Source organism: Myotis lucifugus, unplaced genomic scaffold (assembly GCF_000147115.1).
Source record: "Myotis lucifugus unplaced genomic scaffold, Myoluc2.0 scaffold_276, whole genome shotgun sequence".
Taxonomy (NCBI): domain Eukaryota; kingdom Metazoa; phylum Chordata; class Mammalia; order Chiroptera; family Vespertilionidae; genus Myotis; species Myotis lucifugus.
Genome location: NW_005871324.1, coordinates 1,122,965 through 1,146,776, shown reverse-complemented (window position 1 = coordinate 1,146,776; position 23,812 = coordinate 1,122,965). Strand labels below are relative to the sequence as shown.

General features: G+C 46.7%; 1 protein-coding gene across 7 annotated transcripts in view; it reads left to right on the top strand.

Moving 5' to 3' along the window:
- Positions 1-23,812, top strand: part of DGCR2 (DiGeorge syndrome critical region gene 2) — a 42,669-nt gene that overhangs the window by 1,058 nt on the left and 17,799 nt on the right. For 3 of the 7 annotated variants that reach the window (XM_023763184.1, XM_006099533.3, XM_006099532.3), the window contains exons 2-3: positions 12,021-12,143; positions 21,400-21,525. In XM_023763184.1, the coding sequence (XP_023618952.1) occupies positions 12,021-12,143; positions 21,400-21,525 (249 nt within the window). Of the gene's footprint in view, positions 1-6,547; positions 6,724-12,020; positions 12,144-21,399; positions 21,526-23,812 lie in introns of those variants that run through there. The other 4 variants (XM_006099536.3, XM_006099535.3, XM_023763183.1 and 1 more) reach the window with 3 other exon arrangements.

The window sequence follows — 23,812 nt, the reverse complement described above, 5'->3', positions numbered from 1 at the left end:
GTTTCTATAAAAAGTCTGTGGTGCGGGTTCAGAACCATTCATGGCAGCTAGAAGGTCCCAGAAAATTTTTTAATCTCTGTTTCTGGTGTACCCATCTGAACAGCAAGAAATTAAAATCCCCAAACGCAGGGCTGGTTTATCTAATAGGAAGAGGAGAGGCAATGCTGGGGGCCCACAGTGCTTTTAGGAGTCCGTGAAAATGTTTGATTTCTTCTCAAATCAGCAGGAAAATCGAACTTTTAGATAAAAGAGAATGTAATGTACACATTATAGGCATTCATTTTTTATAACAATGCAGTTGAAAAGTATGATTTCCTTTTAACTATAAAATTGTGTGTGTTTTAAAAAAATTTTTAACCCTCACCCGAGGATAAGTTTTTATTGACTTGAGAGAGAGAGAGAGAAACTTTGATCGGTTGCCTCCCATCCTCGCCCCTACTGGGGATCCTCGCCCCTACTGGGGATTGAACCTGCAATCTAGGTATGTGCTGTGACCAGGAATCAAACCTGCAACCTTTTGGTGTATGGGAGGATGTTCCAACCAACTGAGCCACCCAGCTGGGGCGAAAAGTATGATTCTTAACTTTTTTTTTTGTTAATCCTCATCCTAGGATATTTTTTCCATTGATTTGAGAGAGAGAAAAATAGAAACATCAGTGTGAGAGAGACACACGCCAACTGGGGCCAGGTAGCCAGGAGTAGGAAGCGGAGGTCGGTGAAGGTGGAAGTGCTCAGGGCTGTCTTCTGTGAGCACTGTCAGGCCTCAGTGGGTAAAGGCAGGCTGGGAAGCACAGTGGTATGCGGCTGATCCTCCACCGTGCCCTAGCCAGGCTCCCACCCTAGACACACTGAACCTCTTGACTATCTAGTGGCCAAGACCCTAGGCCCATGCTCAGCCTGGAGTCTCTCCAGTGATACTTCTCTGGGCTCCCTGAGTAGAGCTGGTTGCTCACTGCTTTTGCTGTTCTGTGGGTAGCAGGATGACTGGTTCTGGGATAGCCTTGGTAGGAAAGGAAGCCAGGAAAAGGGTCACCTATCTAGGAGGGTACTGTATGGGCTCTTGGGGAACAGAGCCAATGGATTGTGGGTTGTTGTGATGAGGTGCTTTAGAAAGCAAGTCTAGCCCTAGCTGGTTTGGCTCAGTGGATAGAGCATCGGCCTGTGGACTGAAAGGTTCCGGGTTTGATTCCGGTCAAGGGCACATTCCCTGGTTGTGGGCTCGATCCCTAGTAGGGGGCGTGCAGGAGGCAGCCAATCAGTGATTCTTATCATTGATGTTTCTTTCCTACTCTCCCTTCCTCTCTGAAACCAATAAAAATATATATTAAAACAACAACAAAAACACAAGTCTACACCTGTAGAAAGATGAGACATCATCCTGTTCTGGCTTGTGGGTCCCAGTTTTGCACATTAGGTCACTGGACTGAGTGAAGCCATGTGTACCATGCATGCTATCTTCTTGGGGTACCTCTGGTTCCAGGTCCAGCATCTCCTACCTGGATGATAGAGGTGACCAATGTCCCCAAATCCTTTTCTGTCTGTTCACATATCCTGCCAACTGGCCAGCAGTAATTCAATAAGCCTCTGAGTGCTTGATACCTGCCCATCTCGTAGGGATGCTCAAATGGAGAGAATAAACCCCTTCCTCTGGGAGTGCTTTAGTTGTGGAAAGAGAGTCAAGGTGTAAATCGGTCCACTAAGTGTGTTGGCCTAGGCAGGTGTGAGAGATGGCCAACCATTTGTACTTGTGAAGCAGGGGCGGGGTTCACAGAAGACATCACACTTAGGTCTGAGTTGGGGCAGGAAGGCACCTGTGGCAGAGGGAGCAAAGTGACCTTTTTCACTCCATGACACTCTATATAGAACTTTGCAGCGGCCCCCAGTGGTATCTTGACTTGCCTTACAATTGGGGGACTCCAACTGGCTCCCTGACATTGTTTGGGCAGCAAGGGCAAGTCTCACTCTGGGTCAGATGTTCTTGTGTGCTGTGTGTGCTGTGTCTCCTTCCCAGCAGAGGTTTGCTGGCTGGCATTTTCGAGGGGGTGCTTCTTTGGTCGTAGCCTGCATTCCTTCTATTGGAATCCTGACTTAGATCCATACTGGGGTGTGAGGAGGGCACCTGTCAGAACCTGTTTCCCAGATGGGAGGGAGGCAGGCAAGTAGGCAGGAGGGTGTCTTCTGATTTTTACCAGGGGGAACCCTTGAGGACGGGGACCAAGCCATTTTTGGCTCCTCTCTGATGCAGGCCAGGGCATGAGGCCTTTCACAGAGTGGGGCAATGGGCAACACAAGAGTGCTGAACTTGACCTTTCGCCAAAGTTTATTTTAAATGCATGTCTGATGTGGTTTGATCGAGGATGTGTTACATGCCAGGAGCTTTTGTAGTAAGAACACGTGTTAAGTTAACTCTCAGGTGGTCCCTGTGAGGTAGACACTGTTATTAGCTCCATTTACAGATAGGGAAATTGGAATACAGAGAGCTCATCAAGCTAAGTGGCTGAGATGAGATTCAGTCCTAGAAGTCTGGCCTGGTTCCATTGTGCACCTTTCCCGGGGGCTTATGTATGTCCTATCTTTAACCCCTGCTGTGGAGCCCTAGGCCGCTTTTCTTCTGATGGACCCAGTGGCTCACCAGGATTCTGAAGCCTTTTCCATCTGAATACCCTGGTTTGAGGGATAGAACCAGCCCTCCCCCCAAATTCCTTCTGTGGTTAACCATAATGACCAATGAAGATGTGCATTGTCTCCCCGAGATGTTAGAAAGGTTGTGGATCTCTGCTGAGGGGTGACAAACATACAGGGGCATTTACGGCCACAGACTGCAGTATCATCTCCCTGACCCTTTATCTGTACAGGGAATGCAACATCAGTTGCTGATTTCTAATACTGTTTTTTCCTAAGCATTAATTATGAAAGAAAATCATGCCATGGGTTTAACCATAGCTCCGTCCAGGGTGACTCCACCATACTTAGCTGAGAAAACATTTAACCTTTCCTGAGTGAGCATGGTCTTGGCTGAGTTCCCCGGCCTATAGGTGATGTAGCAGGACTGGAGCTGTGTTTCTTGGGATGAAGAAAGCTGGCTGGGAGAGGCAAGTGACTTGTATAAAGTCACATAGCTGGAGAGCAGAGTAGCTGGGATTCAGACCACTAGGAGCTGGCTCCTAGGTCAGGGTTCTTTCCCCATGGCCATGAGGGACCTGCTGGGTATGCTGAACTGATAAAGCCTCAGTGAGCCGAGAAGTGGCCACAGCACTGGAGCAGCATATGGGTTAACGAATAGGAAGTGTGTGGATGTTTTATAAGCAGAACTGGCTGAAGCTTATAGAAGTAGCAGGGAAGTTGAGCCTGCACTTAGGCTGGCCAGGTGCCTTCTGAGTTTGGAGTTCTTTCCTCCACAGCCTACCACCTTGTAACTCTATAGAACTTGCCCTACTAGCAGACTGGGCTTTGGATTTTATAATTTCATTCTTTTTAGATGATACTTTTCCAACCTCACTAGCTAATGAATTGTTTTGTTGTTGCTTTTAAAGTAAACATTTGGTAGGAAATGTTTATATAAACTAGGAGTTCTCAGTTGGTGGTTGGCATGTGGGGGGCAGCTGATCGGTGATTCTCTCTCATCATTGATGTTTCTGTCTCTCTCTTACCCTCTCCCTTCCTCTCTGAAATCAATAAAAATACATAAAGAAATATATTCCTAAAAAAATAATTTCAAACTTACAGAAAAGTTGCAAGAATACAGTTAGTGCAAGAACACTTGCATATCCTGTACTAGATGTACCTATTGTTAGCATTTTATTTTATTTGCCGTATCTCCCCTGTGTGTTTATACTCATGCATAGAAATGTATGCATGGACATAATTATTTTTAACAATTTTTTTTCTGAACCATTTGACAGTAAGTTGCGTATGACATGGCCCTTTCCCCTGAACACTTTGATCACTTCAGAGAGCAGGAGGAGGCGCCTGGTACTTAGCTTCCCTGAAAGATGAAAGGTGATGCTTCCCATCCCATTGCTTGCATTCACCCTGTAACAAGCCCTCACTGCCACCTGCTGTGTGCCAGGCACTGTGTCACCACAGATGGTGTTGCGGGCACAGGATGTGCTGTGGTTAAAGCTCCGGTTTGCCCAGGTGGCAGCTAGCAAGGTTAATATTTCAGTTAGTGGTTCTAGTCTTAGGAATGAATAATGTGCTTTTGTTGCACACTTTGGCCAATGGGTATGTACATTCTCGCTCTTGTTAGGCTGGTTTTTTTTCCTGTTCCTCTTCCTGTCCAGATTGCTCTTGCCTGCAACCCTCTGGTCCTGCTTCCCAGACCTAGCTCCTTGGCACTGTCTTCCCCCTGCCCTCCTCTGGCAGTTCTGCAGCACTTAACGCATACATCATGGGAGGTGGCCTAGTCGTGGGCCCTCCCTGTACCCATGATATCTTACCTCTGTTCCTCTTCCTCTCCTTGGCATAGGGAAATGCGTAGTAGATTCTTGGCCCTAAGTGGAATGTGTCAGTGACAACATTTAGAACCTAGTAGATAGCAACAGACTGATTAAATGTCTTTTCCTTGGTGTGCTGCTATATTGTTCCCTTGTCACATGTGCTTTTGTGTTTGGGTTGCTGAAGAGTTGGCAATAGTCCTTTCTCCTTCCTGTATGCTGAGCAGGTCAGTAGTCCCAAGAGCCCAATTTTGGGCCAACATTTTGCCAGAGGAAAGGGTGGGATCACAGTGTGGTTTTTATGTAACAAATTTATTTCTGTGTGATTTACCAACTGACTTGGGATGTTTAGTAAAGACAGTCCTGCCACTCCAATATGGGCCACAGGCTGGCCAGGGCAGGTCCAGGGGAGAGTGAATGGTATGTGGGCAGTGGGCAGAGTGCAGCTGGCTGGGGACCTGGGCTTATGGGCCATCACCTGGGAGGAAGGAAAGTGTGCCGAGCCAGCTCAGCCAAGGGTTCGAAAGTCTGAGTGAGGGCCGTGAAGGATGAAGAAATGACAAAGAGAATAAGCTGGGTCGAGGTCAGTGATGGTAAACCTATGACACGTGTGTCAGAGGTGACACGCAAACTCATTTTTTTGGTTGATTTTTCTTTGTTAAATGGCATTTAAATATATAAAGTAAATATCAAAAATATAAATCTTTGTTTTACTATGGTTGCAAATATCAAAAAATTTCTATATGTGACATGGCACCAGAGTTAAGTTAGGGTTTTTCAAAATGGTGACACGCCGAGCTCAGAAGGTTCGCCATCACTGGTCTAGGTGGATCTTCTTGTGCCTGGCTGAGGCCACGGAGAGATCCAGAGGCAAGCTGAGCCTTTATTTTATAGCCAAAGGTAAACAAGGTAGTGGTCACCATAGTTACAGTGTTCTTGTGAGTTTCACTTGTTTTGTTTTGGCAGCACTTGCTGCACCTCCCACAGCCCATTAGCTACCTAGGAAGGATCTAGGGAGCATCATAAGGTCAAGCCTAATTATGCTAAGAGGACTGTGCCCTCTAAGCTGGGACTTGTTTGTGGCTTTGCCAACAGGTCAGTCCGAGGCTTAACCCTATAGCCTCGCCCTACAGGAAAGCCCAGGTCTGGCATTACTTTATTATTATTTTTAATCCTTACCCAAAGATATGTTTATTGATTTTATTTTACTTATTTGTTTTTTAAATATATTTTTATTGATTTCAGAGAGGAAAGGAGAGAGATAGAAACATCAATGATGAGAGAGAATCATTGACCAGCTAGCTGCCTTCTGCACTCCCCCTACTGGAGATTGAGCCCGTAACCCGGCATGTGCCCTTGACCTCAATTGAACCTGGGATCCTTCAGTCCAAAGGCCATCGTTCTATCCACTGAGCCAAGCCAGATAGGGCTGTTTATTGATTTTAGAGAGGAAGGGAGGGAGGGGGAGAAAGAGAAGCATCAATGTGAGAGAGAGACATTGACTGGTTGTATCACGTACATGCCCTGACTGGGGACGGGGAGCAAACCTGCAACCCAGGTACATGCTCTTGACTAGGAATCAAACACACAACCCTTTGGTGTGTAGACCATTGCTCTAACCCTTGAGCAACAGTGGCAAGGGCATAAGGTCCAAGTTCTCAAACCACAACACTGGACTCCCTTTGATCTAACTGCAGCTGCTCCTCTACAGACAGCTCATTTAAAGTAACACCAGAGCCTGGCTGGCGTGGCTCAGTGGTTGAGCATCCACCTATGAACCAGAAGGTCATGGTTCAATTCCTGGTAAGGGCACATGCCTGGGATGCAGGCTCTATCCCCAGTGTAAGGTGTGCAGGAGGCAGTTGATCAACGATTCAACAACAACAACAACAAAAAGGAACTTGGACCCTACAGCCGCACTGGACTCCCTTTGATCTAACTGCAGCTGCTCCTCTACAGACAGCTCATTTAAAGTAACACCAGAGCCTGGCTGGCGTGGCTCAGTGGTTGAGCATCCACCTATGAACCAGAAGGTCATGGTTCAATTCCTGGTAAGGGCACATGCCTGGGATGCAGGCTCTATCCCCAGTGTAAGGTGTGCAGGAGGCAGTTGATCAACGATTCAACAACAACAACAACAAAAAGGAACTTGGACCCTACAGCCGCACTGCTTGGTGTCAGATCTTGCTCTGCTACCCACTTTGTGACTTCTCTGTGCCTCAGTTTCCTTATCTGTGCCATGGACATAACAGCAGAACTTCATAAAGATGTTGTGAGAATTAAATGAGTTAAGTGTAAAGTTCTAAGAAATGTCTGATATAAAGCAAATGCTTCATAAAGGCCAACAGTATATGTTATCCATGAATGGACATCAGGGAGTGTAGGGACATCACCTTAAACTGTAAGCAGGACTCCTCACACACACACACACACAAGGGAATATTATCAGGAGAGGGCCTGGTTCATGTCCTCCCTCCCTCCCCCCACCAGGCAGCAGAGCACAGTGGCTTTCAGCAGTGTCTGATACATACAGCTGAATGAGGAGCCATTTTTGATGGTCAGGGGGTGGGGGTATAGTTTTTGAAAGCCCACCAAACAGCCGCAGTACTTTGGACAGGGCTAGGATTGTTCACATGGACATGTTTTGCTCTTTGTCACGTTCATGCTGTGCCTCCTGAGTCTGGTCTGGCACAGAGTGGGCACTCAGAAATCAGTTATTGAATAAATGCACAAATGGCTATTTATATTTTGACATAAAGAGCAACAGCTCCCTTAGCCAGCAGGCTTTGCAGCTGTCCCTAGGTGGGGGGTGGGGGTGAGGACAGGGACCTTGTGGCTGCCTGCCTATGGAAGACTTGTGGGGGGGTTGTTGCAGAGCCAGCTGGCCTTGGCCTCACACTGGGGGAAGCTCGCTTCTGCAGATATTGGCTCAACTAAGAGGTGAGGGCAGGTGAGGGCTTCTCACAAATATGGATCCTCACCTGAAGTTCACCAGCCTCCCAAACTGGTGTTTAGAGGGACTGAGGGCTCCTGTAGTTTGGAGCCTCAGGGCCTGGAGGCCTCTCTGATGGACTTGCCTGGCACTGAGGCTTTAAACTGGACCGCCCCCTGCAAGAGGAAGTGACCTGCCCTTCCATAGGCCATTGCACAGTATAAGCCTTTCTTGAGAGGTGATGATGCAGGGACTGCAGACACTCACCTCTTGGCCTTCATCCTCTCCTCTTGCCTGGTATGGCTGTCGCTTCAGTGAACCTGGATTGGTTCAGTGAACCTGGGCTAGTTGTTACCCTTAGTCAGTGTCTCTGATCCCTTCCGGTCCCTCTCTGTAGGCTGACTTCTGGATCCCTGGCAGCCAACCATCAGTTTGATCAGCTTCTTGTTTGTCTGGTCTCAGCTGTTGACTGCTCCATGTTAGACAGGACAGAGCAAGAGCAGAGCCCTGTGGGGTATGCTGGACCAACATGGCCTCCACGTCCACCCTGCACTCCCCTTTGTCTCAAAAGTCTTGTTCCCCGGGGGACTTTCCTTTGGAGTTCATTTCTGTGAAGGAAATAGCTCTGGGCTTCCCAGGGTGTTGAACAAGGGTTAGGAACCACCACAGAGGGCAGGCATCCCAGAGGGCCAGACTGGAGATGTGAGCTTCCAGGACCTGCACACCTAGACTGACTTCAGGCCTCCTGTTACAGTCCTATTGAGTGCCACTGGCTACCTCTAGAGTTCCTGGGTCAGTTAGAGTAGCTACAAAGCTTTGTGGTCTTAGAAGACTGAAGAGGATTAGAAGTACCTGAAAGGAATGAGGCTTGCTTGTGGCCCAGGCGGCCTTTTGCTTAGCCCTTAGTGGTTTGTTGGCCACCTGTGGGAGGAGAGACAGTCTTCAAATTCCCCTCTACCCTGTTGGTGTGGAGGATGCAGACCGGTATGCCGACCCACAGTGAAAGCCCAGGACAATTGGGAAAACATTCATACACAGTCTTTTACATAAATGGAATTAATACTTTTTACACAGTTTTTTGACATTTTCATTTGACAGTGTTTGGGGATATTGTAAGTTGCCTCATTCTTTTTCTTTTTTGGGGGGGGGGCTGTAAAAACTTTATTCCTAATATTTTCTCTTTATCTTTTCTTTAATAAGACTGAAAATTTTCCTCAGTCTTCTTTTGTTTTGTCTCTGGGGTGTGGTTCTGAGAGAGATCTCTTATGAAAATTTTTCATCATTCTGGCAAGTTGGCTGAGTTGGATGGAGTATCTATCATTCTGTGCACTGAAAGGTTGCTGAGCCAGGGAATCCCAAGAACCTGAGTGATGGGGGTGTTGGGGTTAGTCTTGAGGTGGTTCTTCACCTCATGAAAGGACAAATGGCATTTAGAACACTTAGAGAAGGTGGGGAGTTTGTGACATAATCACAGTTTTTTCTAGAATGATGCCCTGTGAATTGTTTCAAATGCCTGGTAATGCTTTCCCTCACCTAGTTCTGCCCTCCCAAGTCCATTCTCTGTCCTGCTGCTGGTGTTCTGGCGAAGCTCTCCTCCACTGCCAGTGGCATCCACTCCCGGAGCCACAGCCCATCCGTGAAGCCATCTGGTCCTGCGGTACCTTTTGGTTTTAAATCCTGCTGGGCTCTAGCCGTGCAAAGTGCTCCTTTCCTGCTCAGTGGCACTTGTCCAGGCCGAGCCCTTGGCCTTCTTATGTTTGCTGGTGGTTCAGGTGCTGCCCATCCTACTTGAATTCAAGCCCCTTATTCTCACCATCTTTTTTTTTTTTTTTTAAAAAAATATATTTTATTGATTTTTTACAGAGAGGAAGGGAGAGAGATAGAGAGTTAGAAACATCGATGAGAGAGAAACATCGATCAGCTGCCTCCTGCACATCTCCTACTGGGGATGTGCCCGCAACCAAGGTACATGCCCTTGACCGGAATCGAACCTGGGACCTTTTAGTCCGCAAGCCGACGCTCTATCCACTGAGCCAAACCGGTTTCGGCTATTCTCACCATCTTACCTCAGGACACAGGTGACTCTTTTTGAGAAGGCCTGTTTAGCAGGGATGGCCCTCTGTTGTGTATTTTTAGTGGTCTATGTTATCATCAGTGATCTCTGTTCCCTCTTGAAGGTGTCCAGAGAAGAGACAGCTGGCCCAAGTTCTATGCTGCTGTTCCCATGAGAGCTGTTCCCCTAGAATTGTCATGCATTTGAACAGCAGGCCCAGCCTGCCCTTATTTTCAGATCCTCTCCCTTCTGGTTCTTGGTGTTGTGCTGGATAAATATCTCTGTCCCAGTACTGCCTTGTATAGTGGGCAGAAGGAGAACCCGTGGGAACATCCTGCCCTGCTGGGAAGCAGCTGTTAGCGCTTTCCAAGGAAGAATGTTGCAGCAATCTGATGGAGGCTATACTGCCCACTGGGAAGCTGGGGCCTCCTGGTCCTGGGTGGGCGCTCCAGCATGGTGCAGGGGCGGCCTTAAGATATCCGTCCACTAGTGGAGGCCATGGAGTGGGTTGTGGGTAGTGGGAAGAAATGGGGTAGAATTCTCTCCTGCATTTGTTGGCAGGAAATTTTTTTTTATTTCCTGAGCAACGTGACTGGATGCGTGTGCTTCTGCTGTACTATGTCTTCCTCTATTTCTTTGTGGGCAAATGTTGCAAAATCAATTCCAAACAATTTAGGCAGCATATTAAATTTCACACAGTAATTTGAGACAGCTCCGTTTACATAATTCAAAATGAGGCCAAGGTTTGCTGACAAAGAATAAATGGAATGTAGACAAAGATTTTATTGCAGAGACTTGTACATTTCTACAGGCATGAGTCCTTTAAACCTCACACAATGCATAGTTTAAAGCAGTAGTTCTTTCATTGTGGCCAGGGGTCTAGGGGAAGGGGCTCAGGAGGTCAAAACTATTTTCATAGTAATACCAAGGTGTCATCTGCCTCTCTCTCTTGTTCTCTCACAAATGCACAGTGGCATTTCCAAGGGCTGCTTTACATATATTGACGGCTAATGGGATGTGTGCTTGGGATTTCTTCTCTCCTTTTTATAAAAATAGGATTTTTAAAAAAATTGTGGTAAAATAAACATAAAAAAACTTACCGCTTTAACCATTGTTTACTGTACATTTAAGTGGCATTAAGTGCAGTGACAGTGTTGTGCAACTATCACCCAGTGTTTATTTCCAGAACTTCTTCATTTTCCCAAACTGAAACTGTACCCCTTAAAGGTAACTCCCCATCACCTCTCCCCCAGCGCCTGGTAACCTATGTTCTACTTTCTATCTCTATGAATTTGACTACTCTAGGGAACTTCTATAAGTGGAAGCATTTGTCCTTCTCTGTCTAGTTTATTTTACCTAGCATAATGTCCTTTAGGTTCATCCATTTTGTGGCATGTGTCAATTTCCTCCCTTTAAAAAAACATCAGTGGATAGAGCATCGGCCTGCGATCTGAAAGGTCCCAGGTTCAATTCCGGTCAAGGGCATGTACCTTGGTTGCGGGCACACCCCCAGTGGGGGGGTGTGCAGAAGGCAGCTGATCGATATTTCTCTCTCATCGATGTTTCTAACTTTCTATCCCTCTCCCTTCCTCTCTGTAAAAAATCAATAAAATATATTAAAAACAAAAACAAACAAACGGTGGGAAGGACAGGAGTTGGCCCATGAGCTGTAAATTTGCCGACCCCTGCCTCAGTTTAAGACCTTACTTGGCTGAGTTACTTAATATTTTTGTCTGGCCTTCTATTTTAATTGCTTCCAGAAATCATTGCTAGTGATATCTGCTTAAAACACGGATCTTACCATATTACTTGTTGGTCCCCTACAACATACCAAATAAAGGTCAGCATTATCTTACCCTGAAAGCCACCACAGTCCGATTCTTCTTACATTTCCAGTCTTCAGTGATTCTGTATTTGTCAGCTCACACAGTCTAATTGGCATGTTCTCCTGCCTTGTAATATTTCCTTAAGCCCTGCTTTTTCTGGATCGCTTGTCCCTTCCTATTATGTTATATGTACCTCTGAAACCATTGACCTGCCTTGGGAACCCTGTTTACATCCCACCTTCTTTAAGAAGCATTCCTGAGCCCCCCAGGTGGAGGCAGTTTCTCCTTCATGTTGTTTCAGCATGTTGTTCGAGTGCTTCTGTGGTGGTGACCTCCATTTATGCTTTGTCAGAAAACCGTGTGTGTGTGTTTATCCATATATGTGTATCTAGAGTATGTGTGTCTTCTCTATTGACCCAGAATCCCTCAGGAGCTGAGAGGTGTACCCTCTTGTTTCTGTCCCCTCTGCAGTGCACTGCATAGCCTGATGCTGAACAGAAATGCCACAGTGTATGTTTGAATGGTCGCACATAAAGGTCAACATCTTGGGGGGATATGATGCTCTGGGTATTTGTGGAGTTTTGGGCACAGCTCTTGGCTCTTCCTTGGGGCGTACATGCAAGCCTCCAAGGAGTGGGGCTGTAGGCAGGCTGCCTGGCCCATGCACATGGGGACCGGGTGGTGGCAGGGCCAGGCGGTTGCAGGCCTGGCCACTCCAGGTCTCCGCTGCTACTGCCACTTCCTCAATGGCCTCTTGCCCTTTGGTTTCACAGAGCTGCGGTGCAACCCTGGGCAGTTTGCCTGTCGCAGTGGCACCATCCAGTGCATCCCTCTCCCCTGGCAGTGTGACGGCTTGGTGACTTGTGAGGATGAGAGCGACGAAGCCAACTGTCCAGGTGAGTGTCGAGCAGGCAGATGCACGTGGCCCATGCTTCCCATCAGGGGAGATGCTGTCAACTGGTATCCAATGCTATATCCATGTGCTGGAAGGTTATTTTAAGCTCCTCCTGTCCTCTTTCTTTCTCTCTCTCTCTTTTTTTTAATAAATGCCTAACACAGGTAGATCTCAGAAGTTTTAAGATGGCAGGGTGAGCGTTGTGAGGCAAGAGAGGTGCCCATGATATCACATTTTGGGAGGTGCTGCTGGCCCTGAGAGCAGCACCTGAAGTATGGTAGCTTCTTCCCTTTCCTCTTGCCTGGTTTTGGAAGTAGGTGTCTGTGAAACTTGGCTAGAATCCTGACAAGGGTCACTTATACTGGCCTTGGCTCTGCCTGTCTGCCCTGCTCACTCAGTCACTAGTAATCTTTCTCCTGATGATGTGTGTGCTCACAAAGACAGAATGCCAGAGAGTCTAAATTGTTGTCTCTCTACCTGGTTTCTGTTCCAGTATCCTCAAAGAATATAACACCCTATGAGTAATGGTGGTCACCACACCCCGGGTTCTCTACTTGGTTAGGATGGACAGTGTAGTGTCTTGTGTGTACTCCTGCATGAGTATGTGAGAGAGACACACACACATACACATACACATGGAATATGTTTAAGACCCGGGTGGTTCTGATAAAAGCCCTAAGAGGAAGGAATCTCAGACCTAAACTCTTCGGCCTAACAATTAAATTTCTTCACAATCTGGCTTGTTTTTTGCCAATCCAATTTATCATTATTTTCCCTTCTGTGACTCAGCTAGGCTATTTCCTGTGCCCACCCCATTAAGAATGTTCTAGCCTGGCCAGCGTGGCTCAGTGGTTGACCGTCAACCTATGAATCAGAAGGTCATGGTTCAATTCCCAGTCAGGTCATATGCCCAGGGTGTGGGCTCGATCCTCAGTGTAGGGTGTGCAGGAGGCAGCCGATCAATGATTCTCTCTCATCATAGATGTTTCTATCTCTCCCTCTCCCTTCTTCTCTGAAATAAATTTTTTAAAAATATTTTTTATAAAAAGAAAAAAAGAATTTCCTAGCCACATGCTTTGTTTATGCCTTTCTTTTTTCCTGGGATCCTCTTGGTTTGTTTCTGTGTGGACAGATCCTGCCTATCCTTCAAGGCTTGGCTAGATGATTCCACAACAAGAAGGCATCTGTGGGCTCCATGGCTATAGGTTGGCTTCTGCTAATAACCTGCTCTATCCCTCTCTGGCAGCACATAGAACCACTGGTAATTCTTCATTACTTGTGCCCATGCTTGATCTCTCCTTCCAGACTGAGTTCCCTGAGGGCAGGAGACCTGTCTTCTTCCTCAGTGGGATGAGGTCCTTTTCAGCATTCAGTAAATGAAAGGAGTCTTGTAATTCCTATAGGCCAGGTGCTGGAAAAAACTCCAACTAGGGGATCAGGTGGGACATCAATTAGCATTTGACATTTGAGCTTGGGACAGTTCATTGAGGGATGGTTCCAAAACAACAAATAGAGGTGGTCTGTTTGGAATGTATTTGTCTATAAAAATGACCCCTGTAGCCCTAACCGGTTTGACTCAGTGGATAGAGCATCGGCCTGCAGACTCAAGGGTCCCGGGTTCGATTCCGGTCAAGGGCATGTACCTTGGTTGCAGCCACATCCCCAGTGGGGAGTGTGCAGGAGGCAGCTGATCGATGTTTCTAACTCTCTATCCCTCTCCCTTCTCTCTGTAAAAAATCAATAAAATATATATATTTTAAAAATGACCCCTGTAAAGGAACCCATTTTTTAAAGTAATTTCTTTTTTTAAAAAATATATTTTTATTGATTTCAGGGAGGAAGGGAGAGGGAGAGAGAGATAGAAACATCAATGATGAGAGAGAATCATGGATCGGCTGCCTCCTGCATGCCCCTACTGGGGATCGAGCCCACAACCCAGGCATGTGCCCTTGACAGGAATCGAACCCAGGACCCTTTAGTCCACAGGACGACGCTCTATCCACTGAGCCAAACTGGCTAGGGCGGGACTTATTTTTTAATCATCCCTTAGGCCTGTTCTTCCTTCATTAGATGAGCATGTCTGTGGTTGAGGCGCCTACCTTTCCAAATAAGAGTTTGGTGGCTGGTTTAGGAGCCTCTGGGATAGTTCTGTGTCTGGGAGACCACCTGGTCATTCCTTGGGTCACAGACCAGACAGTGTGAACTTCCCAGTGTTTGAGAATTTCCTATATGCTGGGTCAGCCTGGTGAGCTTCCCCTGGTGTGACTTACAGGGTGAGGCTTCATATCTAGCCTCCTAGAGAGTTTTTTGAACAAAGAACCAAATGATTCCTGGCTTGCTTTAAAATGGGAGCATGGTTTATCTGCTGTTTTCAAAGCACCTTTTGGCTTAGCTTTGAAGGTTAGGTGTAATAACTGCCCTATTATAGATATTGGAAACAATGATGGGCACTCGTATGGTTCAGCTTCATCTATCAATGCTCAGTGGACTTGCTGAAGGCAGGAACTAGATCTGATTTCTCTTTTGGGTTACTTGGTTGGCACAAAGGGTTACAAGTCCGCTCAGTGTAAGTGTTGACTTGAAGTTACATAGGTTCCTGTATTTTCTCCCCAGATAGAAAAATAAAGTCTATCCTACAGAGCCCAGAGTTCTGAGTAGATGGCATGTTCCAGGCCAAGCATCTCAAACTCACTACCGGCCGCGAGTTTGACAACGCTTGTTCTAGGCCCAGACCATTGAGTGCATGATGACGACAAGTGTGCATTCACAAACTCACCAAGGACTAACCATTGGGCCACTCCGGCCAGAGCTTAGTCAGTCTGCTTTTGAACATGGACTTCAGGACTCTGGAGTGACCACGCGAGATTATTTCATTGCCCTGCTAAAAGCCTGCTAAAATTACAATAAGATATAAGGCCACTGGGTCAAAGAAAATGAAAGATGTAGCAGTAGATCATAATTTCAGTGTGGTTTTGTAAGATAGAAAATGGGTGGTATGCTAGATATAGGCTGGGCATTCAGTAGTACATTCCCTGCCTTTTGGGGTTGGAAGGCTCAGACCCCCTGCCAGTAGGCTTCTGGGTATCATTTGCACATGAGATCCTTCCCTTGAAATTTGGAAAGTGGAAGAGAGGTAGAAGAATCCTCCTTCCTCTGGCTCTGACGTGGATGTGTGGCTTAGACCGAGGTGAGTGAGTGCAGTGGCTTCCACATCCCTCACTGGCCAGCTGTCTCAGGGCTGCAGGGCAGCTGTGGTCTGGCAGCGCTTTTCTGCAGTTTCCTCACCTGTGGATGGCAACAGCAGCTTCCTGACTCTCTGGATGCAGCTGCAGTGGTGAAATAGACAGTTAGAGGTGGCCCACTTGACACAAACCTCCAGCCTTTTCAGTTGTTTCTAAAGCACGACTTCCCTATATTAAACCCCTTTGTGTTTGAAATAGCTGGCATGGTTTCTGTTCTAACTGACCCATATTTGATATAAGTGGGAACTAACAGAAGATGTGTAAAATTTTTAATGGAGAAAAATTTACAACTTTATTAAGAGTTATTAAAGAAGACTTGAGGCAGGATGTTCTTGGCTAGGAAGACTTAATGTGTTAAAGCTGCCTGTTCTTCTTATATTGATCTGTGGACTCAGTGCATCTCCAAAGGGTTTTTGGGAAATGTGGCAAGTCAGTTCTAAGGTTTGGAAGAATAATGTCCTGATATTGTTAGGGCACTTTGAAGAAGAGTCAGGAGTGAGCACTTCCCTTACCAGTGTCAAGGCTTACTTTACAGTTGGCTCAGGGTAGCATGAATTGGCCAGTAGGACAGAAGAGCTGCCAGAAATAAGATATATGGCAGAGGTGGAATTACATGTCACTGGGCAAAGGTTAGATTCTTAAGTATGTAGTGCTGTGACAGTCGGAAAAGAAAGAAATTGGATCCCTAATGTACAACATATAGGAAAATTGGTTTCAAGTTAAAGAAAAACTTCTAGAAGATAATATAGAACACCTAAGATCTTCCCTTTATCAAAAGGTAGCAATAAAGAATGTGAACAGAGGGCAAAGGATCTAAATAGACACCTTTCAAAAGAGGACATTCAGAAAGCCAAGAGACATATGAAAACATGCTCAAAGTCACTAATCATCCGAGAGATGCAAATCAAAACAACAATGAGGTACCATCTCACACCTGTCAGAATGGCTATCATCAACAAATCAACAAACGACAAGTGCTGGAGAGGATGTGGAGATAAAGGAACACTTGTGCACTGCTGGTGGGAATGCAGACTGGTGCAGCCACTATGGAAGACAATATGGAGTTTCCTCAAAAAACTGGAAATGGAACTCCCATTTGACCCTGTGATCCCACTTCTAGGAATATATCCCAAGAAACCAGAAACACCAATCAGAAAGGATATGTGCACCCATATGTTCATAGCAGCACAATTCACCATAGCTAAGATCTGGAAACAGCCTAAATGCCCATCAGTAGATGAATGGATTAGAAAACTGTGGTACATCTACACGATGGAATATTCTGCTGTAAAAAAGAAGGAACTCTTACCATTTGCAACAGCATGGATGGAACTGGAGAGCATTATGCTAAGTGAAACAAGCCAGTCAATGAAGGAAAAATACCACATGATCTCACTCATTCATGGATAATAAAGACCATTACAAACTTTTGAACAATAATAGATACAGAGGCAGAGCTGCCTCAAACTGATTGTCAAACTGCAGTGGGAAGGCCAGGGAGGGTTGGGGGGCAGGAGGGAGGGGGGTAAGAGATCAATCGAAGGACTTGTATGCATGCATATAAGCATAACTAATGGACATAAGACACGGGGGGGTAAGGGAGGGCAGGGGATTGTCAAGGGCGGGCCGGGGGGGGGGAGGACACATATGTAATACCCTTTGTAATACTTTTAGCAAAAAAAAATAAAATAAAAATTAATTTAAAAAAAAAAGAATGTGAACAGAGCCTTGGGGACTTACAGGATCACCCAACAACAGCAGAATACACATTTTAGGCTCTCTCATGTTAGAAATCCCGTTTTGGTAAGTAAGTGTTATTTGACTTACTGAGTAACGTCTGATTTTTTACCATGATTTAAACCGGTTTTGGTGTAAAGTAGGAAAGTGATGTGTGTGCTGAAGAGGCTCCAGTCATTCTTGCCCTCTCCATTCAGAGAAGTTATAAGTTCATCTGGACCTAATATATTTGTTCAAGTTCTAGAAACACAAATTAGAGTCACTCATATTTTGTATTTTATCTATAATAATAAAAGCATAATATGCTAATTAGACCAGATGACCTTTCAGACGACCTTCTGGAGGAAGCTGGGGCTGCGAGGGAAGCCCTGGTCCCAGGTGCCAGAGGGAAGCCAGTGCTGGCAGCGGGGTGGGGGGGAAGGGGGGTAGGGGAGGAATTACTCTTGCATGAATTTAATGCATCAGGCCTCTAGTTTACATATAATACTCATTTCTGGCCAAATGCTATTGGGAAGTAAGCTTGCCAGTACCTGCCCTGACTCAGTTTCCATGTTGGACTTGGGCTCTCGAGCAGCTGCCCAGCTTTCCCTTGAGACATGTGTTGGGGAAGCAGAAAGCCTGGTGCCCAGTGGATCTGAAAGCCTGGAGAGGAGGCAGCTGCCCAGGGGGTCAGGTGGAGACAGGCTTCAGGTGGCCAGGTTGTGAGACAGGGTGACTCAGGTCTTGTGAACTTGGAGGAGGAGGGCCCACCTCTTCTGTGTTCCACTTCTGCTCTGAAGCAAGTCTCATAACACTTCTGAGCCTGCTTTCCCATCTGTAAAACATTTCCCTTTTCCTTGTTTTTTGTTTTGTTTTTTTCAATAGCAAATCAACCATGTTGGCTTCTCCTTGCTTCACATCTCCTTCTGTGGGCTCCCATTCAGTCTTTGGTAGGCGGAGCTGCTCTGGAGTCCTGGTGAGGACATCTGAGGAGAGAAGAGCATAAGTGGCAGCTTGTGTTGCAGGGAGCACTCTTTCCAGGACTGCAGGACTGGGCTTGGGCCCCGTCACAGTCACAGTCCCGGCCAGTTGCTGGATGGGAGAGGAAGGCTCAGGAGGGCATGTCTTATCACTAAGCGGGGACAGGATCATTTTCTGTTGTGTTCACTGCCCACTACAGTATTCCCCAGGCCTCGGACAGTGCCTGGCACACTAAGGTAGAGAGGGGACAGAGGGGTGTCTGCATAGCTGCACATGAATCGGCTCAGCTGTGAGAGCTGCACACCCTCCAGCTGGCCCTAATGGGGAAACACGGTCTCAGAAGCAAATTCTTTATTGTCAGAGCGGTCCTGATAGGTTTGTAAGGATGCTGATCCTGTGCTCTGCATCCTCCCCCACCGCCCTCACCTCCTTAGCCAAGCCCTTCCCCTTCTTGCTGGCAAAGACCCATGTCTGTGCTGGTAGGTTTCCTTGGCAGCATGTAATGGGCACTGAATAAATGAGTGATGGGATGGATGTGGGCATTTGGGTAGGAAGAGAAATGATAGAAAAGAGAAGGGCTCAAAATTGCCTCCTGAAATTTGGAGAAATCTGCTCTGCACAAAGTAGCTTCTTCCATCACCACCAGGCTTTCTTTTCTTAACTATTTCACCTGTTGCCCCCTCACCCCCATGCTGCAGATAGCTTCCCTTCTGCACAGTCAGCATCCAGGCCACCTGGTGATGGTCAGCACCTATGTAACCCAGCAGAACGCTGTTACCTTTCTTTCTCTTCCCCCATGTCCTAGATGAGCGATTTTCAACTGGTGTGCTGCAAGAATTTTAAAGCGTGGCCGAAACCGATTTGGCTCGGTGGATAGAGCGTCGGCCTGCGGACTGAAAGGTCCCAGGTTCAATTCCGGTCAAGGGCATGTACCTTGGTTGCGGGCACATCCCCAGTGGAAGATGTGCAGGAGGCAGCTGATCGATGTTTCTCTCTCATCGCTGTTTCTAACTCTCTATCTCTCTCCCTTCCTCTCTGTACAAAATCAATAAAAATTTAAAAAAAAAGAATTTTAAAGCATGCAATATTTAGTCAGAGGCACTGACCTCTTTTCCCTTAGATTGTCAAGTTTAAAATGACAGCAATCAATCCAACAAAAGCCATCATGTGTGAATGAATCAAAATTGTTTTTTTTGTGTGTGTGTTTTTTTTGTCAGATGGGCAAAAAATTATATTTTTTGTTATGCCACAGAATTTCAATAATTAGTTTGTGTGTGGCATGAGATGAAAAGGATTGAAAATCGCTGTCCTGGATCCATCTGTCTGTGAGCATTGTGGCCTGTCATAGACCAGATGCTGCTCTTGGTCTGGGGAAGAGACCAAGACGTCAAGTGGAATCACAGGTCTTGTTCGTTTGAGCAGACAGAAGGGAGATGTGAAATTTAGGTGTGGCTTTTACCACACCCAAGCTTGTCCTGAAGCCTGTCCCAGACATGCCTGCCTTTGTCCAAGCTGTGCCCTTTGCTGGGAAGCCCTTCTGTTCCCTTCCCTCATCTCCCGATCCTAAGTCCACCCTCCCTCAGGAGGCACTGTGGCTCTTCCTCATCCTCTGCCTGCCTGGAGAAGGGAGGAGGAGGACTTTGTAGCGCTGTCCCTGTGCCAGAACTGTCCGTCTCCTCCCGGGAGCAGTGGTGCTCAGGGTGTGTGCATGGGGCAATCCAGTCCTAGAGAGATGGTGCCAGTGGCTCCTAGGACTGGGTGTTGGAAGAGAGCAGCTGCAGCCTCAGGCCACCTTCCACAGGGGCAGCAGCAAATGAGGTGGTTGTGTTGATGATGAGATCACTCCAAGGCCTTGAAGATGCTTTTCCTTTGAGGTCTTTGCTTTATGTTGAGCTTATCTCAGACACTGGTAGCACATTTTATATTTTAGAATGATTGGCAATCAAAGGACACCCGCTCCCCATCATATGCCAGAGAAGGAGCTGGAAATACTCTCCTCAATACCTAGTGGGGGAGAGAACCAAATCTGGTAGGGCTCATGACTTCTCAGGTCTCAGAAGAAAATAATGAGGCACAAACAGATTTGTGTACAAGTCATTCAGTGCAACCCTTCTTAGAGTATTGGAAGGATGCAAACAACCTAAATTTTGCACCATAGGAGATGGTGATAATTACAGAAATTCATTCACAGAATACCATGCAGCCATTAAAAATGGTCTTGCCCTGACCGGTTTGGCTCAGTGGATAGAGTGTCGGCCTGAGGACTCAAGGGTCCCAGGTTCGATTCCGGTCAAGGGCATGTACCTTGGTTGTGGGCACATCCCCAGTGGAGAGTGTGCAGGAGGCAGCTGATCGATGTTTCTCTCTCATCGATATTTCTAACTCTCTGTCCCTCTCCCTTCCTCTCTGTAAAAAATCAATAAAATATATATATTTTTAAAAATGGTCTTAAGTTTATTTCAGAATATGGGAAGCTGTTTATAGTCTTAAGCTTACAACGCAAATCCTAAAATAGAGTTTTAAGGATTTATGTAAAAAAAAGAGACTGAAGGGTGGGCCCTAACATAGTAATGGGTTAATACGCTTTGTCTTTTCAAACGTATTTTTCAAATATTTTGCATTGAATATTTATTTTATAATGAGAAAAAATAGATTATTTATGAAATAAAAACAGTATCAGAGTCTGTAATAATAGCAGAGCCAGATGGCTGGAGAAGCTTTAGTCAGTGAGGCTAATTGCCAGCCAGTCTGGGAGGGTGGGTTTGTGGGACACCACCTCACCTTCTAACCACTTGCCCTAGTCGCACCACGTTCCTCCACCCCCCATGCCATGCCCCCGCCCCTTGCCAAAGATTACAGCCATTCCCCCTTCATGCTCCCAGGGGAGGCTCCCAGGCAGTTAGGGCAGGAGGGCAGCCTATGCTCTGGAAGAAACCCCAAGGGGCTAGAGCAAGCATGGTTAAAGGAGGCATGCGGCTTGCTGGCCATGAGTTTGGCATGCTTGGGCTAGAGCTACTGAGGGATTTGCAGCAGGAATGGCTGACCCTGTGCTTTGCCAGCAATAGCCTGTTAGAAAATACAATGAAGGGAAAACCTCATTTCATGATAGTAGTAAAAAAATGAAGACTGCTAAGGAATAATTTTAGTAAGATGTGCATATAACCCATTTGATACCAACAGCAACATTTTATATAGTTCTTAAGAAAACCTGAATAAATGTAATCTATGCTCACCCACATCTGGTCTCCCAGCCTCAAGTAGTCTGCCCGCTCTGCTGTGAGAGCAGTGTTTACAGTCCACTTCTCTTTTTGCTTTCAGAAGTGACTGGGGATTCTCGACCTTACCATGGGAAGGAAGCTGTGGATCCGAGGCAGGGGCGGGCCCGAGGTGGCGACCCCACGCATTTCCACGCAGTGAATGTGGCGCAGCCTGTTCGCTTCAGCAGTAAGTTGCAGACCTGCCCTGTTTGTGATAAAGCCTCATAATCCTATATGTTCCCTGGCTCTCCTGGTGCCACTTGGCTGTGCGAGGGGTACATGTGTCTTTTAAAACAGCCCTTCAGGGCAGACTGGCATAATCCTCCTCTGGTAAGAGGCTGCACGGTGACCCAGCCAAGGCCATCCAGGTTGAGAGTGGTGAATCCTTGACACCAACTTGGGCTATGGAACCGGCTGCTTACAAGATGGCTGCCTTTCAGAGCTGGGCTGCAGAAGTCTTCTCACTACACAGACACTCAGGTCCCCTCGGCTTTGAGCTGTGGACTCCAGGGATTGTCACAGGGATGTAGTGCAAGCTTGGTGAGAGGAAACTGAGCCTCTGAGAGCTCACAGCCAATGGGGCAGCCCCTGGAATCGTGACTCTCAGCTCCATGCACTGTCCTTCCATCTCTAATCTACTTTCTTTGAATAGGTAATCTACGTAGGGAATAATTCCACAAAGTTCAACAGGTAGAAAACGATGTTCCCTCTCTCTGTTGCCCCCACTCACTGTCTTCTGTCCCCAGAGGGCTTCCTCTGAACCCATTCCAAGATGTGGGTGAGGAGCCAAGATGGAAGCCCAAACTGACACTCGCCAGTCGAGATGCTCGGCCTCTGCACACCTTGGTGTTCCCACCTCTAACCTGGGACAGATGGAACCCACATATGGGGGTTTTGGCAGGTTAAACACATCATGGTGGTAGGGAGCTTAGAAAACATACAGTAAAAGGCCACCTAGTAACCCCCCTATCCTCATACCCATTCCATGAACTCCATAGACCTCCCCTTCTCCTGCTTGGTGGTCCCTGAGGGCTGGCGCCTGTCTACAGTGAATGCCTTCCTATGAGCTCCGTGGCAGATGGTGCTGTCCCACTGTCGGCGTTGGAGCAGTGCTGCGGCATGCCTTGTTGGCTCCGGGGCCAGGGGTACCTTTCCTCTCATGTAATCTTGTTCCCATTGTTCATAATAAGGTACACACACACGTGTCCTAAATAATAAAAACAGCCCACCCAGTGTGGCTCAGTGGTTGAGCATCGACCTATGAGCCAGGGTTCAATGAATCATGAATCATGGTTCAGTTCCTATGAATCATGGTTCAATTCCCGGTCAGGGCACATGCCTGGGTTGTGGGCTCAATTCCCACTGTGGGGCGTGCAGGAGGTGGCCGACCAATCATTCTCTCTCATCACGGATGTGTCTATCTATCACTCCCTCTCACTTACTCTCTGAAATCAATAAAATATATTTAAAAGCCCTAGCCGGTTTGGCTCAATGGATAGAGCCTCGGCCTGTTGACTCAAGGTTCCTGGGTTTGATTCCGGTCAAGGGCACATGCCTCGGTTGTGGGCTCAAACCCCAGTCAGGGGCATGCAGGAGGCAGCTGGTCAATGATTCTCTCTCATCATTGATGTTTCTAGCTCTCCCTCCCCCTTTCTCTCTGAAATCAATAAAAATATATATTTTATATATATATATATATATATATATATATATATATATATATATATATTTAATAATAAAAACACAAGCCATCAGTCTTTAAGAAGTTTTACTAGTTCCACAAGATGTTGAAGCATTAAAAAATTGCATTTTGTTAACTGGCTTTGTAAAAAAAAGTGTTACTCTTCATCAGTGTTCTCTCTCTCTCTCTCTCTCTCTCTCTCTCTCTATATATATATATGTAGGATATATATATATTTTTTTTTTTATTGATTTCAGAGAGGAAAGGAGAGGGAGAGAGATAGAAACATCAATGATAATAGAGAATTATTACCCAGCTGCCTCCTACATGCCCCCTACTGGGGATCGAGCCCGCAGCCCGGGCATGTGCCCTTGACCAGAATCGAACCTGGGACCCTTTGCTCTGCAGGCTAATGCTCTATCCACTGAACCAAACCAGCTAGGGCCCATCAGTGTACTTTTAGTTAGGAGTTAGGTACCCTGGCATTTGAAGGTTATACATCCTGTAGAACAGGTCATTGCCCTTACCCAAGGCCAGCCATTCGGTATGGAGCCTTGCCACCCTCAGGGTGGGTCCACCTGGCAAGAAGATATCTGGCCCCTCTCATCTAGCGGAGACTCTGACTTCAACTGGCTACTTGGCTTTTGCCCACTATGGAACCACCTGCGCCTCATTTTCTCATCTGTAGAAGGCAGGAGTTGCTCCCACAACCTCAGTGCCCTTCCAGCTATGATCTCCTGAGCTTCTGTTTTAGGGGAATGCTAGCCAGCACCTATGTGAACAGAGAACCAAT